This window comes from Aptenodytes patagonicus, chromosome 1, assembly GCF_965638725.1.
Source record: "Aptenodytes patagonicus chromosome 1, bAptPat1.pri.cur, whole genome shotgun sequence".
Taxonomy (NCBI): domain Eukaryota; kingdom Metazoa; phylum Chordata; class Aves; order Sphenisciformes; family Spheniscidae; genus Aptenodytes; species Aptenodytes patagonicus.
The window spans coordinates 40,455,474-40,479,611 of record NC_134949.1 but is presented as its reverse complement, the minus strand read 5'-3'; the positions used below and the strand labels follow the sequence as shown (position 1 = coordinate 40,479,611).

Below are 24,138 nucleotides of genomic sequence, written 5' to 3'. Positions count from 1 at the left end.
TGGTGCTGTCTGGATGCCTGCTACACTTGAGCTTCTGTAGATTTATAACGGGGTTGTACGATGTTCTTTGTGTTTCACTGTGAATTTATAAAAGGTTTATCCATGCCCCCCGTTCCATAGGTATGAACCAGTCCTTCACTAGCATGGGAATGATATGATTAATTATGCACAAAACTCAGCGCAGTGAATAGGCTTATTCCTTTCCCTCAACTTGGTGGGGAGCTCTCTTATAACTGCTTAATCTTTCTTTGGAAAGACTTAAGACCATCAGGTAAGTCAGAAGAGTACTTAACAGGAGAAGGCAAGGATGCTTCACTCAGTCTGTTTGGCACCACTACCCCACACCAGTTCTTTGGAACAGGCTAGAAAAACCTGGAGGTTATTCTAACCTGTGGCACCATTTCCAGGCTCCAGAGCTAGGCCTGGGTTAGCTGTAGGGTGTGGAAGAGGATGACTGCCAGGACCAGGCTCAGCAGTTACGCAGGCTGTGAGACCAAACTTGAACTCCAGTGCAGCTCAGTCACGCCCCTCCTGCGGGCAAACACTTTCCCAACAGGTCTGCAAGCTGCTCACTGGACAGAAGGCATGTGCCAGGCAGTGCACATCATGCCTCTTCAGCTTCTTCATCATCATCAAGACAGTGCTACCCTACCACAGTCTGCTCTCATTAGGGCATATTTCCCAAAAATTCACTCTGGGAAATACCCACGTTACCAGGAGAACGAAGAGGAGTGAACATTTCTCCACTAGCACAGCTCCGTCCAGCCATGTGGAGGGAAAATATCTCCCCACTGAGAAGCATTTCTGAGTCCTCTCCCCACTGCAGCTTCTGCTAGTCCTGCCTTCAGGCATGGTCAGGCTGCGCGTGCCAGCAGCCAGAGCCCCATCTGTTACCTCTGCCAGTGTACCTCAGAGCCCTCCATCTGTACTAGCTGGGCTCTCCCAGCTTAGTATTCAACTCAGGTGCCTGCATAAAGAACTGTCTGTGGTCAGTGGAAAGGTTTTAGTTACCTCTAAGGGGCAAATTACTTCTTCTTTTCTGCTGTTGGTTCTGAATATCTGATGAGCTCTAACTGTAACAGTACTGTTTTCTTAGGATCAGCATACGGGCCTTTACCCAGCTCTTCAGTGAAGACCCAAAGGAACTCCCTAAACCGCTCTTTGCAGACACCTTCTTCTCTTTACCGATCATTACAGAGGCAGGTTAGTTTCAGGCTTGTTTTTCAATGACTGTAGCACGTGATTATGTATTTTGCCTTAGAACACTCTGGTATCTAGAACTACTTGCAAGGAGTGGAACAAAAACAGATTGTTGTGCAGGTCCTGAAGGCTGCTCTGAAATAAGGCTGGAGCCATGGCTTATCCAGCCTTAGTTTGAAAATTCAGAGGACTGCTTGATGGAGCTGCTGACAGTAGAGGAAAGGATGAACACTCAGTGAAGCTATCACCAAGAAAACTTCAAAGTGCAAGAGAACAAACTCCCATATAATGGGGCTGTGCTTTCTTTTACTGTGGTTGGGAGTGAAAGATTTTGCGTAATGTTTGGAAAAAATAAGGACAGAAAATCAAGGCCGGGTTTTACCTAAGTGTTTAAATGCCTTACATTTCCTTGTATTTAACCATTTTCTTTAGCTGATAATAACGTATCCCCTGAAAGTTACTGATTCTTTGATTCTTCATATCTTTTCCTCAAGATATATAAATACACTGTTTTGTTTCTAGAGCCTCTGTTTGGAGTTATTGAAGGTGTGAGTGCTGGCTTGTTTCTGATTGTGATGTTAGTGGCTGTTACTGCTTTATTTGTCTGCAGACAAAAAGTTAGGTAAGTTGACTTCCTTTATCAGTCTCTGTTATTGAAGTCAGGTCAAATTATATTCATTTAAGCAATGCAATATTTAAAGCGTAACTGTAAAATTGGAGGAATGCACTGAACTATTCAACAGATAAAATCTATGTCCCCCAACATCTGTACACACTAAGTATAGAACTAATGACTTACATATTAAGAGATCTATATATTCTTGATTCAAATACCACTGATGTTAGTCAGAATTATCTTGTAGAGCATCCTTGTAACTTTTAGTTTTCAGTAGGAGTCTGAATATTTCTGAAAAAGTGGTTCAAACTGAATTTCTTTTGTCAAAAATGAAATGTTTCAAATTAATTTCATCTGCATTGTAGATGGGAAGCTCTTAAAACTGTTCATTTAGACTTCTGTCATTTCAGTTCGAAAATCTTAAGGTGTTCGAAAATCTTACCTCAGTGTCCAAAAGATTAGTTCAAACTTTACTTCTCATTTTTTTGTCGATTATAGTTGTGTATTTCACATTATAGATGAATCTTAAATAGTGAATTTTAAATATGTTTTGCGAAATGCTCTGTCTCAAATTTGAAAAAAGCTTTGTCCATTTAAACCATTTTGCATGACTGAAAGAGATATAACATTATTGATATGAAATTCCTTGTCGTTTCTGAAATTAAAAAAAAATCAACATTTCCATTACATGGGAAACTCTGAAAATCTGAAATTCGGTTCTTTTACTGATACAAGATTAGGTCTATTTTGTTTTGAATTTGCTTTTCAGATGCCAGAATTTCACATTGAAAAAATCCTGTTTTCTGACTAGTCACAGCTTTTAGTCAGAATGGGTTTACCCTTTAGCAATGCTATTCTCAGGCTCTATGAACAAATTCAGTGTATTCCTCTATATGCCATCCAAAAAAAAGAGGCATAAATCACTAGCAATAGTAAATAAAGTCTGCTTTGGCATGTATAGGCTTGTGCACTCCTAACCGTCTCAGTACATAGTGACACGTAGAGCATGAATAGAGTGCAGATTGATGTGTTTTCCACCTTGCACATCTCATGGCATTTTTTAGTGTAGATAAACTTCAGATAGAGTGTGGTTTCTTGTTGTGAGTTATATAGCCAGCAGGACTGCAAGTACTGATATGGTTTTCCCTTATCATATGTAAAGAGAAAGCGTTCTCTAAGGGAGGTGTGTTGAAGGAGGAGATGGCAGTGAAAGGATGAAAGGCAACACTAACCGTATGGAGTCAGTACCACTTCTGTGGCTTTCCCAAAGCCCACTGTGGCGCTGCCACTTACTCCTGCTATGAACCTGGCATCTCTTAGAGGCCTGGTCTGCAGAGTATGAAAATCTACCTACATGTTCCTCTCTGCATGCAGAGAATCAACCAGTTTAGGGCCCATCTTAACATAGGACACCCTCCTTGAGGATAGGCTGGGCTGTGAGTGTTTCAGAGCAAGAAAAAAGTCTTATTGCCTGTGCACATGCATACACTCTGCATCAGTATTACCAAACTAAAATACAAGAAAACTGTGCCACAGCTAAGAGCAATGTCACATTATCAGAGCCACAAATCAAAACAGACTTTCTCAAATTCTGTTTTTCCAATTTAATGGTGTAAGTTATTGGTAGCTCTTACCAGTATCAGAACATAACAGTAAAACAGAATACCTTCCTTTTTATTCCAGCAATGGCCACGAAAGACCTACAGCAAGGCTGAGCATTCGCAGGGACAGGCCGCTGTCAGTCCATTTGAACTTGGGGCAAAAAGGGTAAAATCAAAAGTTTTGTTTCTAAGAGCACTATTTTAATATGGCATCATGGATGAACAGTCACATCTGGTCACTCACTGATGAGCTGTTTCTTTTTCTTTTTGAAATCATTTATAGGAACCGGAAAACTTCCAGGTAAAAAGAAAAAATTAGTACCTAAAAAAGCTTCTTGATAGCCAACTGGATAAATTATGACTGTGATTCATCCTGTGATTTTCTTCCTCCTGTTGAATATTTTAGTCCGATCAAAGTCAGTCATTTTGAAGCACACTTCACCAAACTTCAAGCAGACTCCAACTACCTCCTGTCCAAGGAGTATGAGGTGGGATCCTAATCTAAGCAAAGGACTTTGCTTTATGAAGGGGTGGGCTGGCTGACTCGATGGGTTAATGCATTAGAAAGGCCTGCATTTTTTTGTCATATTCACACAAATCCAAATAAGTTTGAGTCTCACCTGAACTCCACTTGTCCTAATGCAGAAACCAGCTCTTCGTTTGGCATAGCATCTTCTGGTTGGCAGCCTCTGCCTGATACCGATCTGGCTGAGGTCAGGAGCATTCATTTGTGTGGCACATCTGTGTGATAAAGCATGGAGAGCACCTGCCAGCCACGTGCTTGCTTTAAACCAGTATGATTAGCTATTTAATTTCAGTTTGTTCTTTTAAAAACCACCCATCCTCTGTCCATGGCCTTTGAGAGCTGATAAGCACTGTGTCCCCCTGTGTTGTCATGTCCTTTAATTATTTTCACCTCACATTTTATTCCTACTTTTTTTTGCAGGACTTAAAAGATGTGGGTCGAAACCAGACATGTGACATAGCACTTCTGCCAGAGAACAGAGGGAAGAATCGATACAATAATATATTGCCCTGTGAGTTTTAGGTTTGGTTGTGTAATATTACATCACAACATCTATTTTTCACTTTTTTCAGCAAGCCTAATGGAAAAGAGAGTGCAGCCAATCCCTTCCCTCCTTCCTGTCAGAGATGAAATACCTCTGCCAGCTCAGGTTCTGGTGCTTGGAGGCAGATGATGTATGGCCCTGAGTGGTTTCACACAGACCAGTAATTTCATTTCACACTAGAGTTGTAATGACTAGCATTTAGTCTGGAGAGAAAAAGCTCCAGCTATTATGGGCATTCAGTCACTGCTGATAACAAGGATAGTAGAAATAACAGTAGGGTTGTTTACATATAGGGTGTAATCCATTTAGTGCTTTTTGACAACCTTGCCAAATCTTTCTTCTTCAGAGGACACAGCAAACCTACTGTACACTGTAGAGCTAGTGTGGTTCTGCATGGTAAGACACACATGTGAGGTTAGCCCTGTTCTCCTGGGGCAAGACCTGTCATTGAGAGTTTCCTCCTTTAATCTCCTATCGGCCAGTTTTGGAGGTAACACATGCTGTGCATCGAGGAGGAACACCACATGACTCACTGCTCCACATGCTGCCCTGCTGCTGGATGTGGTATATGCTTGGAGCACAGCCTCACACCATCTCCTGTGTTCTTCTGTGCCGGGCTGGGGACCATGCCTGCAATTTACAAGAAACAATGCCTGACTGAGATCTAACATGGCATTATCTCACAAATCAGTGACCTGGTGGCTTAGGCACTCTGTACCTCTCTGTAGTACTGGAGATGCCACTGGCCCCAGGGAAGATGGTTAGCCTGGCTGCATACATTAGCTCTGAAGCTGTGCAGACCACTGAAGCCCTACCGCTCTTTCAATGGCAGCACTGGGCACTGCTCTCCAGTACAGCACACTGCTGTCAGGATCAAAGGACAATGCTGTTGTGGCTTTTCTGTTGCCATAACAAATCCTGTGCAACTCAGCAGAGGAATTTTTGGATATTCACTGCTTCCTTCTCACCCATCCATCTCCTAGTCTTTGGAACACTCCACAGCACTTGTGGATGAAAGAGGCAGTACAAATACAAGCAGTTATTCCTCTAAATTAGCCCTCCATATAAAATCCTTGTAATAATGCTGCCAGTCCTTTCACAAATGCATTTCTGTAGATGGGAGAGGCACTGAAAATCAAGACCTAGCCATAAGCCTCTTGTAATCAATTTCTTCCTAGATGATACATCAAGAGTGAAGCTTTCCAATGTGGACGATGACCCTTGCTCAGACTACATTAATGCAAGCTACATACCAGTAAGTGACTCAAGGATGGTATTTTACAGTCCTCCCTCCAGTGGTAATTTGTCCTTCATCTAAAACTGAATATAAAGCTGGATGCTTAAGGCTCCCCTCCCCCTTCATTTATTCACTTGAGCTAGAAGTCTGAGTACTCATTTTGCGGGTGTGCTGAAAGGCTATGTCTGACTGCCATTAAGTTAGCTGTGATTTAGCCAGCACTTAAGGACACTTTCTTGGATTGCTATAGTTATGTAAGATAGCAAGTCTAATTGGCCAAGGACACATTTTTAAAGGTCACTGATTTTATACAGCGTCCACAACAACTCTAGCTATCACTGCAGGTGGCATCCTCATTGTGGAGCTGTAGCTCATCCTGACAGTGTTGGCACCTTTCAGGATGGTGAAACTGGCTGAGATTACAATAATGCCCTTTGCCAAAGAGTTGTGATTGATAATAGCAGTGGCTTTAGCAATCCAGATTTCAAGCCAGAACTCAGCTAATTTATTAAAAACAGTAAATAAAACAAAAACCCCTAGTAGTTCCAAAATTTCTTGAGACTGTGCTGGACACAATAGAACAATGAAAAGCTTAGACTGCCGCAAAAGGAACAGTATTTAGATATACTGCCGCAGTCTCTTCCTTCTCTCTGCTCCAGCCAGCCTTCTGCTTCCAGGTCCAAGGCAACAATTTAGCTCTCAAAACTATTGTCCCAGCAAGGGCATTGTTGCTGCAGAGCCCTGGCTGCAACCCCATGGCTTGTACAGTTGCTAGAAGATCTTTTTTTTCCTGCCTTTATGGAAACTGATGGAGTTCTCTTTACTTGCAGGGCAATAATTTCCGCAGGGAATACATAGCGACTCAGGGCCCTTTGCCTGGTACCAAAGATGAGTTCTGGAAGATGGCATGGGAACAAAATGTTCATAATATTGTCATGGTAACCCAATGTGTTGAGAAGGGCCGGGTGAGCAGTGACTCTTCTTTATTATCAATGACTGTTTTAATATCTATTAAAAGTTTATGCTTATTATTTGCATCACACTAATGCCAAAGGCCCCAGTCAAGGAGATATACAGTAAGAGATAAGAGGTATAATCTAAAGACTGGAAAAAGATTAAGGCTGTGAAGTGAGCATGCAGTGACCATCCCAAGATCATGCAGCATGTCAAGGCTAAAGTTAGGAACAGATCTCAGTACTTCTGGTCTCTAATCCAGCACTTTGCTCACTAGTACTAATATAATCCCCTTAAGCATGCAGAAGGACAACCACCAGCAAAAAATGCCTGCTTATCACATCAATTCCAATCAACTACTACTTTAAACATAAGCTCTAGAGGGGAAATGTTGGTCATTAAATACATGAAATTCTCTCTGATGCATAAGCCCTGATGTAGTCAGCAAAGAGACCACTTGCGCACTTAACAGTCTTACTGAGTGCAAGTATAGACAGGTTATTTAGCTGTCTCAGCAATCCACCTCCCCAAGTATGACCACATCCTGCACCCTTTGTAAGACAGGGACTACATCTGTAAAAAGATTAAACCAACTTGAAGTAGTGATCATCTAGTAGCACATATGGGGATATTTCCTTTCAGTTTACCATTTTTTCTTGAGGAGATAGAGAAAGCAGATGCAGAACAGGCAGCCACCTGTCTCCTCCTGCACCTCACTGGCTCTGAGTGGGACCCCACTGTCATGTCTGGGCAAGAGGTGGGGAAGCAGGCGCTGGAGACCTAGCTGTCATCCAAGCAGAGCTCTGAGAGTTGGCGCAGAAAATGTTGTGGCATCCAGAAGAGGGCATCAGTGAAGTGCTTCGCATTCCCCCCCTCACAAACATCTATGATGAGAACTTCCACTTCCCAGCCCCATCCTAGCTCGTTCCCATCCCAGGCCCTGTTTGTTGAGCTGACATGGCAGGGGGTGGCATCTCTGAATTCAGCTGCTGCCATTCTTCCTTCATTCTCAGGCACAGGAGGTCTGAAGTCTGCTTCTGCCAGTGCTGGGTGGAGGCATTGTTTACAGCTGTTACCAACACTAAATCTGTCTTTTTATGTGTCCCTGCAGGTGAAGTGTGATCACTACTGGCCCCTTGACCAGGATTCCTTGTACTATGGAGACCTGATCGTTGAGATGCTGTCTGAATCGGTGCTCCCAGAATGGACAATACGAGAGTTTAAAATCTGCAGTGTATGTTTGTGTTTACCTTTTTTTTTTTTTCAAATAATTGGCTTAAAAGCACCTGCAAGGCTAAATTAGGAAGCTTTGTTCTGCTGTAGCACAGTTGCATCATGCCCATCTCACCTCTGGTGGCAGCTGTAGCATTTGCTCTGAAGGTGCATGTTATGTGTGTCCCCTCCTCTCTTGTCTGTTCTGATGACCCACATTTTTGTATCCCAACAGGAAGAGCAGCTTGACTCAACGAGGCTCATTCGTCACTTCCACTACACTGTCTGGCCAGATCATGGTGTGCCAGAGACCACCCAGTCCCTGATCCAGTTTGTCAGAACTGTAAGGGATTATATCAACAGGACCCCAGACACAGGACCAACTATCGTGCACTGCAGGTATGTGCAGCAGCAGAAGGTCAGTGGCACAGAGCCTTTGTGCATACCCTTGGGAAGATCCCAAATATTCATCCCTGTTAGGTCATGGGCAGCCACAGAACCTGAGAGATAGCTGATGGGCTTAAGTCTCCAGATACATCAGAGCAGCATTCCCAAGGCACATGCACTCACTCACAACTTCACCCTGGAGATGCCCCAAAAATGATTCTCAGGGAACCACCGTGTCTCTGTGGGACCACTGGAGAGCACTAAAGGTGTCAGCAGCTGCCACTGCTCATAAGCTTTTGCATTCTTAAATTGCCTTGTGCTGCTGTTGCGGCCCAACATCTGCATCACAAAGGGGTGTTCTGAAAAGGTAAGATATACCCAGGGGTGAATCTGGCTACATATGGACGTTGAGACTAGCTGGCAGATCCATCCTTTCCCCCATTCTGACTGAGACTCCGTCTCCTTACTGCCTTCTCATGCTCTTCTGCTGTTGTGCTATCTCTGGCAGCCACAACACTGCAGTTTTTCCTCTGCTCCATGATCCACCCCTACACACATATACAAAAAAGGCAAAACTGAACTGTGTGATCCGTGATCCACTGGCCAGCTGCAGCAGAATATAGGGTTACAGAGTGAGAGAGAGCGTGCAGCATGGTGCTGTGTGTGTCTTCTGATAAAGCCATATGCTCACTGGTACTACCTGAACGTAGTATCTGACACGTCCACCCATCATATAGGCTGAGGCATGTATCTTACATGACCCCACCTGTGTCTGCCTGTACATCATGTGCTGCAACATGTCAGATGTCTACTATATCACTGGCAGGTCAACTTTCCTCTTCCCTGCCTCCTGTCTCTAATCCCCACCTCCCAGCATTTCAGCTGCTGGGCACTCTGGGATACTTTGCCTTACTCTGCCCTTCCATAAGGCACAAGCCAACCTATCTTTTAGAATCAAGCCTACTGGTTCATCCCTGGAAAGAAGAGGTTTAAAAGTTACAGTCAGGTGCAGCTCTCAGTGTATCTCAATGACTGAGATCCAAAGTAGAAAGCAGTACAGGAGTAGCAGAGATACCCCTACCATCGCTATCCTTTCCTCCTTCCTAAACAAATTCCACTATAAAGTGTTTGAAGTCCCAGAGATGCCATTTGAACAATGAGCTTCTCACCCTGGAGATCTGAACTTTACAAAAGTACCACATGAAGATAGTGAATGCTTTGATCCATCTCCTTTTAAATCTTTTGGGTTGTTTTCTTTTCCAGTGCTGGTGTTGGCAGGACTGGCACATTCATTGCACTGGACCGAATTCTGCAGCAGCTGGATTCAAAGGACACTGTCGACATTTATGCAGCAGTACATGATCTAAGGCTTCACCGGGTTTACATGGTTCAGACAGAGGTAAGTTTTGGATAGCCTACAATACAGCAACACTAGCTGCAGTATATAATAATCAGTCTCTCATCTTAAAGGCTCTCAAAGCACTTCACAGTTACTCCACTGTGAAATACTAGTTAGATATATTTTAGCTCTGTGAGAATTTCTAGTTCAGGATTGTTTCCATTGGCTCTCATACAGCGGGTCCAAACCATAACAAGTGGTAGCTATGCTTCCTATAGATTTCTCCTGTTGGCACTGGCCCACAATCACTCCAGCAGTGTTACGCAGCAGACACTTAACAGCACGTTGTTGTGTTAGTGCAGTGTCCAGTAAATGAGCTTTGAGCAGAGATAGGTCCTTCAGGGATGGGTTTGGAAGACAAGTCTAAACCAGACAGATAGGTCGACATAATAGGGAAAAGGAATGGAGGGCAGAGAAAACTAGACGTACATAATTTTAAAACTCTTAAGCACTGTGACCTTGTGGCTTTGCAGTTCATTTTTTATTGAGCTGCTCTGTCATTTTCATTAATGGTATTGGAAAGTTGATCAGCATTCTCCTAACATACTATGCAAAAGCAAGTACATTTATTCTCGAAGTGCAGAAAAAGTACGTGTTTGGGATTTCTTTCTGTGCTTTTAAAACTGCAAGAAAATCACTTTACACTAATAGCAGCTAAACACTTAGGAGCTGATTTAATAAAGGCGAGTTGTGGAGGCAGTCTTCACATTTTCCCTGTGGACTGTTAATAGAGGAATCAGAACAAGTTTGATGGGTCTGCCTGTAGCTTGATACTAATGGAGCTCTTTGTTGCAATTTGGAAATGAAAATATCAGTGACAGCACTTCCTGACAGATGTAAAAGTCACACATGGGTTTTAAGAGAGGCTCAACTGGGAATGCAAAAGAGAGATTTCCTGGAGCTATCTTAATCACAGAAGACCTCCTGCTGGAGGGGAGGCAGATTCTCGGCTTGGTCTGGGCATCCTCAGAGACAGATCCATCTCACCTTCTACATTCCCATCAGCCACAGTCAGCAAAGGCAGACAGGCGTCTCAGGAGGGTGGCTTTTTTTCCCTAGCTGGAAAAAAGAGACAACTACCTCAAGAGCCTAAATTTGACACCAGGCTTATAGACAACTGAAGTTGTGTGATACAAAGCCCACCTTTGGCATGAGCTTGACATGACATCTAAGTCAAAAGGCAGCCAGACCCAAGCAAAATATCTACAGCAATAGTGAGAAGCACCCCACTATGCCACTACCAGCACTACATGCACTTCTGCCCCAAACCAGCAGTGGCTCAAGTCTTACCCAGATCCCTGTTGTAACCAGTCCTGACCCTGGAAGAATTCACAAGCAGCATCCCAGAGACAGGTTGACAGAAAGCTTTTGCAGCTCATGCATACTTGCCGCACCTGAGCTGTAACATGCCTGTAGACTGACCATGTAGCTGTGTCAGTGCACAGCCACTGAGCTGCTGTATTCTCAGCACGTCTTACTAATCTGAACTGTCAGTTGCATCTGTATATGGTTTCTGATTTGGAACTGCCTTTCATCAAGGTAGCTTGGAGCACAAGCAATACAATCTCTCATCCTCCTGCAAGAACATGAAGTAAATTTATCCTGCAGTTTTATGATGATTCAAAGTTTGCAATGAGCAGTGAATTATGAAATAGTTCTTAGGCATCTTTTAAGAAAAAGTAAAGGAGGTGGGGAGAAGGAGAAGAAAAGATCTGCTCTACAAACTCTGTTTGATATGTGTGAAGACCCTAGTTCCTGGTGTTATCGTTCATGGCTTGGCTTCCACAATCTGTTTGGGGGTTGAGATAAAAGCTAGGTCCCATCTGTCAGTGTGGTGGAAGCCAAATCCCACTGGGGAGCACAGGCCAGCAGATAAGACTGTTTGCAATGAGACGCTCCAGCCAAAGGTCACAGCACCATCCTGCTTGACATTATGCAGTCACAGTAAAAGAGCAGCTACAAAACCTGCCCCTGCTTCAGACTTGGCTGAAAGCTGTTTAAGACAAGAGAAGGCAGCTGGAGACATGCAGGGGAGTAACAGAAAACTGGGTCCATCAGCTCAAAAAGCAGCGGGCTCAGCACAGCAGCTGTAACACAGGCAGAGAAGCTGTCCACCTTTTCAGTCCCAAATGGTCTCTGCTAAAGGAAGTCTCCATGCCCTGGCCAATGTTCCACTGAATTGGTGGGTGGGGTGCTCCACGAAGTCAGCAGCCGTATGTGCATAACAGCAGGCATCCTCACTTTCTCAGAGCCAGAGCACTGAGAAAAATGCACAGAGCAATAGCTCTTGTGAAAAACAAGTAGAAGATGCGGGGGGAGAAAAAGCATGTGCTTATTGGAAAAATTCTATCTTTGAGATAAAGTCATATTAAAAAGGTACACCTTGATATATAAAGATGCTTGGCCTAATTTTGGGGTACCATGCTACACTGAGCAAAAAACAATAATGACCCATGTCATAAAGCACAAAGAGTAGCAAAACATGGGGATTTAACAATCTGTTCTACCAAGGGAGTTTGATAAATAGTCAATAACATGCTGACCCTCCCTACTTTGGTTGTGAATGTCCTCTTAGCTCACTTCTATGAAAGGCACTCTTCAGAAAAGACAGTCTGTCATTTGCTGCATAGTCAGAAGCAATCTTATAATTTACATTGGATCAAAAAAATACTGCTTTTGCCAGAAAAAGTTCTATGAAATAGTTATATATTGTGATAAAACTCTGTGGAAAATATTTCTTTTCAGAACAAAAAATCAGGAAATTGTTTGTCTCCCCTGTGTGCTTCCCTGTACATATTAATTCTGTTACACGTACTTTATACCAAAGCATTCAGAAGTAGTAGCTATCCAACACAGCATCACGTCAAATTATGCCTTACAGTTGATGGAGCTTTCACTCATGACATGATCCATCAAAACGTATTATGTTCATTTACATTTTACTGGTAGCATTTCTAAAAACAGGTGATCACAAAAGTTTACTATATTACTAGTGTGAAAAGGAGGTTAATTCTAGAAGTATATTTTCATTTTTAACACCACCCTTGATTTTGTGTGAGGGAGTTAGCCTGTAATGATTTTTCACAATACAGAAAATTAAATTACCGAATTTCCCAGTGACTTAAAAAAAAATTCCTTTGCAGTGTCAATATGTGTATCTACATCAATGTGTGAGGGATGTGTTAAGAGCCAGGAAACTTCGCAGTGAACAAGAAAATCCCTTGTTTCCAATATATGAAAATGTGAATCCAGAGTATCACAGAGGTAGGTGCAAGCTTATCAAATTGTAAAAGTATTTCAGATGTAATAGCTCATTGACAATGTAATTGAGGGCGCAAATTGTGCTATCCCTTTGCCATCGATATCTGTTCTCTTCCTGGACCTTCATTTCTTCACTGCTCTGCTTTTGTCACTCTTGCAATTGCATCTTTATTTCCTCCATTAGTAGTCATTATAATGTCTCTTCCTGCTCCTACCTTACCTTCATGCTCTCCCTGTCTCACACTTCATGATTCCTGTGCTGTTGGGGGAACCGAACCTCTTCCCTATCATGATATTGGCTTCCTCCTTTACCTCACCAGTGTTTACATCATCCACTTTTAAGCACACTGAGGCCACTGGCTGGGCTTGCGGGGCTCTTCTGTCATTGATGGTGTTCAGTTTCTCTGCTGAATCACCCTCATTTTCTGTTGACTGTGTAGGCGGCCTTAGGAGACTTCCCATCTGCCTTGGCTGGATAATGTAGGTGTCCAAGGCTGTGCTCTTTCCTCCTCCCCCAACTCTCCATCCGTGTAGGCTCTTTTCCCCAGCCTGTATCCGGTCCCTTGGGGATACAAATTGCAGGAGTAGCAAACCTGGCACCAGCACTGCCCTTCACCTCCTGTTCTCATGGCCGGAGGACCAGTCTGGAGAAGCTCTAAGCAGAGGTGGCCTGTGTGTCCTGCTGGAGCTGATTCCTAAGGGCTGTAGAAGTTTTCAGAGTCAGACAGCAGGAACTCGGTAGCTCCTCAAATTTGGACACTGGGAATTGACATTATATGATAAGAGACCAAATTATTTTCTTGATCAAGCCTGTAGAAATCAGAGTTGTCATCAACAGGTAGAGCAGGATTGGAGGAGGCCAAGGACTGCAATAACCGGGGTTCCACAAGTTGGGAGTGCTAGCAAAAGCAGAGGTGGGATCTGCTCTTTAGCTGTCACATCAGTCACCAGCCAGCGCTGCTGCTGCACAGCCACCTTTCAGAGCACTGTAGTCAGCTGGCAGAGCTGAACGTGAAGCCACCTGTGTTGTTTTATTTTTTCTAATCTCAGTTTTCCTTGCTTTCAGATGCTGTTTATTCAAGGCACTAAGAATGTTACAGACAACTGCTTTTGTGACCACATTTGTTAACTAGGGGTTTTGTTTGGGGTTTTTTATGTATGTATTTCATGCACTAGAAAGGTGCCAGACCTTTCTGTTGAGACTGTGTATAATTTATTGGTCTGGTGATTTTTTTAAAAGATATATAATTTAAGTGTAATAGATATTAATGTATATAATTGTATTTTGGCATTATGTAAATATGTATTTTTTCTATATTGTTTATATTAATATTAAGCTTCAGATAATACTATTTTTTTCTTATCACAGTTTTTATGAACTGTTCTACATAAACTATTTTAAATTGTATGGCTAACAGGACTGCTGCGTTTGGGGCAGGTTATGTATTCGCATGTTACACACAAGAAAAATCCTCTAAGGAGAACCTCATTTTTTTTAACTAGTTCAGTGTTTGTGAGATGAAATAAGCTACTATTAAGCAAGGGAACAGTAGTCCTGTATAGGAATTACAATGCTACTCTACACTTTAAACTTACTGCTTGTGATCTGATGAAAATGGGTATAACCCATAACACAATGACATACCTTTTACAGAACTCATTAACAGCCAAGCAAAACAGGGTCCACCTCACTAGAAGCAACTGTTTCAGTCTAATGTGACATAGTAGAAAAATATCAAACAACACACGCTGCCGTGAAGTCTAGCAGACCTTTCCCCCACACACATGCTTTGAGGGGAGACAGGTCACATTCTGATTTCTTTACACTGGTTTAAGAGAGCAGAATCAGACCAGAGCCTGTGTCTGTGCATTTTCACTTGCGTACAATTACAATAAGAAAGGTGTTCAAGGAAACGCCTCAGACATTCATGTTAACAGACCTGTAAGGATGTGAAGTCTGGCAACTTCCATAGCTCATTAAAAACAATGCTGTACCATGACAGCTAAAAAAATAGAGAGATTTTAAATGTATTGAAATAAAGACATATAAAGCTGTATATCTCACAGTTTACACAACTGGCTTCGGCCTTAAGCTGCTTGCAGCATAGCTGCCTTGGCCTAAGTGTTGGTCTCCTTCGAATGCCACTTGCTTTCACAAAGGGAAAGCATGGCCCCAGCATGTCCACATAGAAAGACTCCTCCACTTAGATGTTGCCTGATGTCACCACCACAAGGGCAGCTGGAATAGAAAAAAGGCTCATCAGTAAACCAGGGGATGTAGGCTGGCAGGGCTGTGCTAATCATCGGATGACTCAAAGCATTTAGTGATTAGCAAGAAGTACAATCGAAAAGCACTCACCAGGTATCCTGCCCAGCCAAGCGGATTAGGCACATCCTCTCTCATCTGCAAAGAGGCTTCTCATTCAAGAGACTGATTTGAACACTCTGTTCAGCTGTTCTTTGTCTTTATAAAACGCTCTTCAGACAAATAGAGAAAAGGCAGTACATAGTTCTTCTCCATCACAAAAAGAAGGAAGGGCTTGATAGTTCTCCTTTTATATATCTACCCATACTTTACCTAGAGAAAACTTAGCCTGCTGCTGAAGACAAGTGCCTAAATTCCACTTTTATTTTGGAGAGAAATAAGTATTTCTGAAGGCCTCCAGAGAACCAGCCAATACACCTAAGTGCCTACGTGAGGAACTGCTGTGGCCCTGGGCTAAGACTACTGTGATTTCACCATGACTTACTGGAGCCACACTCTCCTTGCGGTAGGAACACCTGCCTGACGACGGCTGGAGAAATCTGCAAGGCAGCTCTGACACAGTTTTCTCAAATCGTTCCAAAGCAGAACCAGCAGGACTATGCACATCTGTGTCACTCTGGTTTTCCTAGAGAGAAGGAAACAGCCTGATAGTCACTCTTCCTTCCTACTCCATCTGGAGTCTCATCCTTTCTTGACCCAATATCCTCGCGTGCCTCAGAAGCCACCCTTCGTATCAGCTTTCACAGCTGCTCAGAACTTGTAAGCTTGGTTGATCTTTTAGGTGTCTAAATACTGCTTTGTACATCCTCTTTGGCCCCAGACAAACCTCAAGATTCACCACCCTTAGAGGGATCTGAAGAAGAAGGGAACTACCATCATAGTGGAAGCCATTTTCACAGAGGGAAATCTAAGCAAAACCACAAAGAAATGTGCAAATTTTCTGCAGGGCCCTTTTTTCTCTGTTTCCTTTGCTAGATAGATTGTAGGATAGCAAGCAAGGACAAACAAGCATGGCAGCTTTGGATCGATCATTTACTTTGCTAATAACAGCTGAACTTAGGGCACCATGAAAATTGCCATTGTGTTACGTGCGCTGCATTTAGTCCTTTCTTTTTGCAGTGGTAGCTGAGGAATGAATATCACCATGTTAGTTACCAGCAGTACAATTACACTGTGAAGACATACCAAATGTACCCTATAAATTATCTCACGCTATATATTACTGTGTCATTTTTTATGCTGAGGGAAATGGAACTCGCTCAATAATATATGATCTGAGGGCAAAAGTCTGATTGTATACTATGTATGCACGTTGTTCATCATTTTCAGACACACATTGTTCTGCTCTTTCTTTTAACACTGTTTCTCAGCTCCCTTCTCCGCACCTAACAGAGTTCACAAATCTGCACCCAAAGTGATGATGATGTAGCAGACAGCTATTTTCATCTTTTCTCTCAGCTAATAATGGACACAGTTCATAAGCCTCTTCCTCCTTATCACTTAATAACGCGACAGTGACCTTAAACACTCTGGCACAATGCTCTTGAGCAGCTTTACATCTCTGCCTGGCCAGGTCACGTGTGAGACTGTACACACACATTATTGCTCTGGTTCTGCTTTCTAGCCAATTCTGGTCATATGAAACCAGTGTCAATCCACTGAGAATAAGTAAAAAGTATCTATGTAGCATTTTGTTAATATAAGACACTTACTTATCAGTATAATTAATTATATTTACTGTGCCTCTAAGCTGAATAACAGGACGGATGGGAAATTGTTAACGTAACAAGAATGAACTCGAAGGAGCCTATGTACTGAACAAAGAGAGCTCTTAAGGAAAAAGACATCCTCCGCTGAAGAGGATGTTTCTCTTTCGAATGTCCATGAAAGATGTTCAGAATTCCCTTCTTGATGTTTCCCAATAATAATGTTATAAAGCAAGGCTAGTGTTGTCGCTGATCCATAAGCTAAGATTTGCACACTTGGAGCCCAGTCCTGTGAATCTCTGCATTGTCCACAAAGCTACCTGAGTACTTTCTTGAAAGTCAACTGGAATGCTTGCCTGAAGAATGTCATTCCACTGCTGAAGCACTTGCAGGGTTGGGCTTTTAGGTTAATTCAAATTTTTGTATTGAAAGTTATTTAATAATGAAAAAATTGTAATAAATGTTTTTTTAATCTGTGCAATACAATTACAAGATCTACTACCGATTGTAGGGAAAAAAAAAAGATTTTGCATAGCTGGAGTTGATAAATGATATTTTTTGTTACTAATGGAACACAAAAGTGGGTGAGAAATAGGCATACTGTGAAGATGTCATAAAAGTGCAACTTTATACATTTTTCTCTGCTGCTATAGTTATTTATACAGCTTATATACGTGCCTAAAATTGCCAGAAATATTATTTTATGCCATGATATACTATGAATTTCCTTTCAGTTGTAGAACAGAGAAAAGAAAATGTGTGAGCTTTAAGTTTATATTATGTATTCTATACGGTTATTTACGCTTTGACTTTGAAAGCAAAAAGTTAAATACTAGTCAGATAGGAGTACATGAGCACTTAGCCGTGCTCCTCAGCCTGGGAGTTAATATATGGGCTAGAGGGATGAGAACAATAACCATCTAATCACCGTATTAGCATCTCCTCCCAGGGCCACAGATCGGAGAAACACATCTGACATTCAGAGATGGAGCCTACCGCAGCCACAGCTTCGCTACCAAGGAGCGGCATGGCAGGTGCTTACATTTACTCAGATTTCCTTCAGTACTTCAGACGTGCAGTTTGTGTGAATATAAAGCAATATAAAATGACAACGACTCCCCTGATGGCCCTGTCACAGACGTTCGGGCTCTGGAGCTGTGAGCTCTGGGACCTCTAGTCCCAGGAGGCTGCAACTTTGAATAGAAGATGAGTGTGCGCCCCCGTAGTTAGGCAGCTCGCTGTGGACCCCATGCCCTCGACTGTCCCTCTCAGGCTGACGAAGTCAAACTCCTGACCTGTTGGTAGCACCACTATGGCCAAAGCAAACTGGTCTGTTGTCAGTGACCTCGCAGATCAACAGCTAGTTCAGACTGGGATTTGGTTTTTAAGACTGGCAGAAAATACTGGAGACTAGGGACTAATTAAATTTAGCAAATACTGTGGAATTTGGGCACATACGGTGTCAATGATGCTGGTAGATCGATATGCGTGATGATTTGGTTGTTTCTTGGTTTATTTGAAAGCTAAAGAAATACTGTAAGTAACGTCAAGTAGCTAAATATATATTGCTCTACAGCAGGGCGGTATGTTATACTGAAAAAAACCACGATTTTGCAATGTGGCTAGCCATAAATTCTTTGCCAGTGCCTGGAGTAAAGTGTCTGAAAAAATCTTCAGCACATATTCCATTCTCATATGCTCATTTGTGTTCCTAACAAACACTGGGTGAACACAGAATTGTGCCACTATTGTCAATTTAATTTATGCATTTGTTAAGTATATTTTTATATTTTTAGCTACAGTCAACAAATCAAATATATTTGAGTGTATTTTACACATTTTTATAAATAGTTCATGAATAAAACATTCATTTAAAAAAAAATCACGTCCTCATCTTCTGTTTGGCTGCCTTTGCCTTACGGATTTTGTTGTCCTGCTGCTCAGAGAAAAGGTCATAAGTGAGTTTGATTTCAAGTGAGACGGTCTTCAGAGAACATTAAATTCATCAGAAGCCTCAGCCTGTTGGGGGAGAGGGGGCTCTGCTGTTGCCCGCTGGCCAGATTAGTGCCCATGCGGAAAGATACCGTTGTTTCCTTCGCCTCCCCGGTGCTCTGCCCTCCTCCTTTAATAAACCAAATACTGTCTGGGTTATACAATGGCTATTTGAAACAACAGTGCATCTTGAACTTGAGTGCCTGTTACTTCAGAGACATTTTGCCAGGCGGTCGTGCCAATTAACACCGCACTGGAGCTCCATCACTGCCTACCACCCGAGGATCTGAACCGTGCTTTTTAACAAATACATTTCTTCCCCTCCCGCTCTCCACAATGCTTAAAAACCATTAGCATTCTTGTGGGTTCAGGGTGCTTGGCAGTAGCGTGCTTATTGCCAGTACTGTGTGTCTCAGTTATTCCTTATTTGTCATCAGAAGTGTTTAGGACAAGTTAATTCTGTTTCTTTAAAAGGAAGAATGATTTATTAGCCTATATTTTGTACTGTGAGCTATTTGCTGAGGGGATGTGTACTGAAGGCTGAGGGAGTTGTTAGATTTTTCTCTTTGTGATATAAAAGCTTACCTCTGAGCTGTACTCTGTCCTGAAGCCAACGTAGACACAAAAGAGCAGAAATAAAGATAAAATAATGTACAGTTAATATCTCCACACAGGAGAAACATGGCCAGCATTGCAGACGAGAAGAAATACAAATGTTTTTACAAGGTACAGCAAGGAAACTGAAACACAGAGGGTCTCTTCTAGTTTGGCAAGAACACAGTGGTTGGTTCCTGTTAAAATATTGCCAGAATCAAGTTTTTAACTTTGTTATTTTCACAAAATGGATCTGATTTTTACCTGGGCTTCATACTGTGAGCTGGCTGTTTTGTCTCGTAAGTCATTTCCTATACCAGTGCTAGATAATAATTTTCTTTTTCTGCCAGTCCTGGTCTTCACTATCAGCTGGTTTCCTAAGCCCTAGAAATAGCTGCTGGTGTCAGACGTCTTATGGCAGGCACGATGTGGCAATACTGAGATGTCAGTAAATACCACAAGTGAAAATTTCAAGTGTTACTAACCAAGCCTTTGCACATCACGCAGGTACAATACCAGTCCCGGCCTGTGCAAAAACCCCCAGCAGCAAAAGAAGAAAAAGAGATAAAAACAGCATTCCAATTAATCTGTGGAAAATGTTGCATTTTGGAGAAGTTGCAAAAGCCAGACCCACTTTCCCTGTTCTCAGGGTCAAAGATATGTGGGGCTGGGGGGATGCACTCTGCAGCGGCTGCCAAGCGGCCATGTGCGGCCGCCCGAGCGCTGGGAGGGAGGTGGCAGTGATGCCATGGTCGCCACTGCAGCTGCTGGGCTGTATTGATCGCTGAGCCACCAACGGCCGTCCCTTTGAATTGATCTGCTGGTTTTCATCACGCAACGGCTGTGGGCGCCGTCTCCGATCACTGGGCATGCACGTCCAGGAGCACGCGGGGCAGAGCAAGGCCCAGCAGCACTGGCAGGTGACGGTCTTCAGGTACAAACAGCCCCAGGGCCTTCACCGCTGCTTGTATCTGCAGGAACAGGAGTGTGTGCCTCACGCTTTTTGGGGTCTGGCTCCTGCAGTTGCCTGACATCCTCTTTATACCCAAGTTAGGTGCTAACTGTCATTTGCATCATGCAAAACCTTGCCACAACAAGCGGCTTTGCTTGGGATGAGGGATGGTCCCCACTTCCAGACGCTTGGAGCAGTCAGCGGCACCGAGCAGGCATGGAGGCGCCAAGGTCCAAGAGGGCAAAGCTTTTTACAGACCACGAAGTATTTAAGTCTCCAGGCAAAACATTACCTTAGCACCTACAGCTTTGCTGTTGCAGAGGTCCTGGGGGCCCCAAAGGAGGCTGAAGTTCCTCCAAGGGCTGTCACTGACCAGGTAGGGTCCCTGCCGCCAGCTCAGTGAGGGTCCACACTGAGCCCAGCTGCAGGCTGCCCTTCCCACCCCTCCTGACCCAAATCCCAACTGGAAAGGGTGGCAGGAGCATGTCCTAGCCCCCAGAGATGCTCCAGATGGGCACACACAGCTTCAGGGGTCAAAGAGAGAGGAAACTGAGGCAGCCTAGCTGGGGCTCAGCACCACCGCGGTTCCTCCCTCCATGCTGAGGCCTTCCACCACGGAGCTACGGGGCCATGGCATATGGGGGTGACTGTAGAGGTGCATGATGGGGACTTGCCGGCTCTGCCAGCTGGCAATACTGTGCGACCACTGCCTCCCCTCCCACAGGGGCACATCCCCCCACCAGGTGCCCCCATCCCCAGGCTCGCGGGGATCTGCTCACTCCAGAAGGCTGAGAGCATGAGACCGCTGCCAAGAGCTGGGCCAAGAGGGCGACAGCCGTGGCCTTCTGCAGCAGCCGACTGCCGGGCACTGAGCGTTGCTGGCAAGTGCTGCGGTGGCTGGGCCAGACATTTTTGTACAGGGCCTTCCCTGCATTCGTGCCAAAATCCCTGCCAAGTTACACACTGTGTCCTTGCTTGTCTTTGCTGTTCAAGCACCCAGGCCTGCTTATGTGCCAAATCAATAGCGGAGAGCAGCTGGAGCAGCTACCTCTTACCAAGGGTAAAGGCAGAGTTTTCCTGCCCTCCCAACGTGGTCGTCAGGTGCCACCTGAGACCTGCAATTTGACATAAAGGGGTGAGCTGAGTGAGCTCCTCCTGGAGGGATGTGTCTCACGGCAGCCCTGTTTCACAGGACTGCTCTCATAGATGCTTTTTCTACGTACCTGTCTCAGCTGGGCTGGTTTGCACCAGGCCTTAAAACTAAACATGTTTTGCTGAGCAATGCCCAAGTGCACGCTCCTGCATAGGTCCAAAACCTGGGCAGAAGAAAGCTGATGATCGGGCTAACATAACACCTCCATAGAAAAAACCCTTTGGTGGGTTTTCAGGAGCGTAACTTTGGCTTTGGTCTGGTCCTTCCTTCTTGTGGAGAACAAAGTACATTCATTAAGTCCTTGTCTCCACTTCTAGTGGAGCTGTAGCATTTCTATCAGCTCAGAAATGATTGCTGTGCCCCTTGGATGTGGGAGTCAGGCACTAGATAGTATTGAGTTATACATGTTCCCCGGGGCTCAGTATTGGGACCAGTTCTGTTTAGTATCTTTATCAATGATCTGGACGAGGGGATCAAGTGCAGACTCAGTAACTTCACAGACCACACCAAGTTGGGCGGGAGTGTTGATCTGCTCAAGGGCAGGAAGGCTCTGCAGAGGGACCTGGACAGGCTGGATCAATGGGCCCAGGCCAATTGTATGAGGTTCAACAAGGCCAAGTGCCGGGTCCTGCACTTGGGCCACAACAACCCCATGCAGCGCTACAGGCTTGGGGAAGAGTGGCTGGAAAGCTGCCTGGCGGAAAAGGACCTGGGGGTGTTGGTCGACAGCCAGCTGAACATGAGCCGGCAGTGTGCCCAGGCGGCCAAGAAGGCCAATGGCATCCTGGCTTGTATCAGAAATAGTGTGGCCAGCAGGAGTAGGGAAGTGATCGTGCCCCTGTACTCGGCACTGGTGAGGCCGCACAGGCTCGAATCCTGTGTTCAGTTTTGGGCCCCTCACTACAAGAAAGACATTGAGGTGCTGGAGCGTGTCCAGAGAAGGGCAACGAGGCTGGTGAGGGGTCTGGAGAACAAGTCTTATGAGGAGCGGCTGAGGGAACTGGGGTTGTTTAGCCTGGAGAAAAGGAGGCTGAGGGGAGACCTCATCGCTCTCTACAACTCCCTGAAAGGAGGTTGTAGCGAGGTGGGTGTCGGTCTCTTCTCCCAAGTAACTAGCGATAGGATGAGAGGAAATGGCCTCAAGTTGCGCCAGGGGAGGTTTAGATTGGATATTAGGAAACATTTCTTCACCGAAAGGGTTGTCAAGCATTGGAACAGGCTGCCCAGGGACGTGGTGGAGTGACCATCCCTGGAGGTATTTAAAAGATGTGGTGTAGATGTGGTGCTTAGGGGCATGGTGTAGTGGTGGACTTGGCAGTGCTAGGTTAACAGTTGGACTTGATGATCTTAAAGGTCTTCTCCAACTGTGGCGGGTTGACCCCGGCTGGCCACCAGGTGCCCACCAAGCCACTCTATCACTCCCCCTCCTCAGCTGGACAAGGAAGAGAAAATATAGTGAAAGGCTCGTGGGTCGAGAGAAGGACAGGGAGAGATCATTCACTAATTACCGTCATGGGCTAAACAGACTCGACTTGGGGAAATTAATTTAATTTATTACCAACCAAATCAGAGCAGGGTAATCAGAAATAAAACCAAATCTTAAAACACCTTCCCCTCACCCCTCCCTTCTTCCTGGGCTCAACTTCACTCCCGATTTCTCTACCTCCTCCCCCCCGAGCGGTGCAGGGAGATGGGGAATGGGGGTTGCGGTCAGTTCATCACACGTTGTATCTGCCACTCCTTCCTCCTCAGGGGGAGGACTCCTCACACTCTTCCCCTGCTCCAGTGTGGGGTCCCTCCCATGACATACAGTCCTCCATGAACTTCTCCAATGTGAGTCCTTCCCAGGGGGTGCAGTCGTTCACGGACAGACTGCTCCAGCACGGGTCCCCCACGGGGTCACAAGTCCTGCCAGCAAACATGCTCCAGTGTAGGCTCATCTCTTTCCATGGGGCCACAGGTCCTGCCAGAAGCCTGCTCCAACGCAGGCTTCCCATGGGGTCACAGCCTCTTTTGAGTGCATCCACCTGCTCCAGTGTGGGGTCCTCCACAAGCTGCAGGTGGATATCTGCTCCACCATTAACCTCCATCGGCTGCAGGGGGACAGCCTGCCTCACCATGGTCTTCACCACGGGCTGCAGGGGCATCTCTGTTCCGGTGCCTGGAGTACCTCCTCCCCCTCTTTCTTCACTGGCCTCGGTGTCTGCAGAGTTTTTCTCTCACATATTCTCACTCTTCTCTTCACTGCTGTTGTTCCGCAGCAATTTCCCCCCCCCCCCTTCTTAAATATGTTAGCACAGAGGTGATACCACCATTGCTGATTGGCTCGGCCTTGGCCAGCGGCAGGTCCATCTTAGAGCCAGCTGGCATTGGCTTTATTGAAAGCTTCTAGCAGCTTCTCACAGAAGCCACCCCTGTAGCCACCCCCACTACCAAAATGTTGCCATGCAAACCCAATACACCAACCTAAATGATTCTATGATTCTGTACCATATACAGGCTGCACTGAAGAGGCACTGACCAAGCCACTGCCTAACA

At 44.6% G+C, this 24,138-nt stretch overlaps 1 protein-coding gene across 2 annotated transcripts in view; it reads left to right on the top strand.

Annotated features, from left to right (window-relative positions):
- PTPRB (protein tyrosine phosphatase receptor type B) overlaps positions 1-18,780 on the top strand; it is a 65,479-nt gene extending 46,699 nt beyond the window's left edge. For both annotated transcript variants that reach the window (XM_076332887.1, XM_076332876.1), the window contains 13 exons: positions 1,097-1,203; positions 1,723-1,822; positions 3,500-3,583; positions 3,701-3,718; positions 3,824-3,905; positions 4,364-4,454; positions 5,666-5,742; positions 6,555-6,689; positions 7,790-7,912; positions 8,126-8,289; positions 9,541-9,676; positions 12,820-12,940; positions 14,004-18,780. In XM_076332887.1, the coding sequence (XP_076189002.1) occupies positions 1,097-1,203; positions 1,723-1,822; positions 3,500-3,583; positions 3,701-3,718; positions 3,824-3,905; positions 4,364-4,454; positions 5,666-5,742; positions 6,555-6,689; positions 7,790-7,912; positions 8,126-8,289; positions 9,541-9,676; positions 12,820-12,940; positions 14,004-14,026 (1,261 nt within the window). In that variant the 3' untranslated portion in view covers positions 14,027-18,780. The remainder of the gene's footprint in view (positions 1-1,096; positions 1,204-1,722; positions 1,823-3,499; positions 3,584-3,700; positions 3,719-3,823; positions 3,906-4,363; positions 4,455-5,665; positions 5,743-6,554; positions 6,690-7,789; positions 7,913-8,125; positions 8,290-9,540; positions 9,677-12,819; positions 12,941-14,003) is intronic.
- Positions 18,781-24,138: the final 5,358 nt, after the last annotated feature.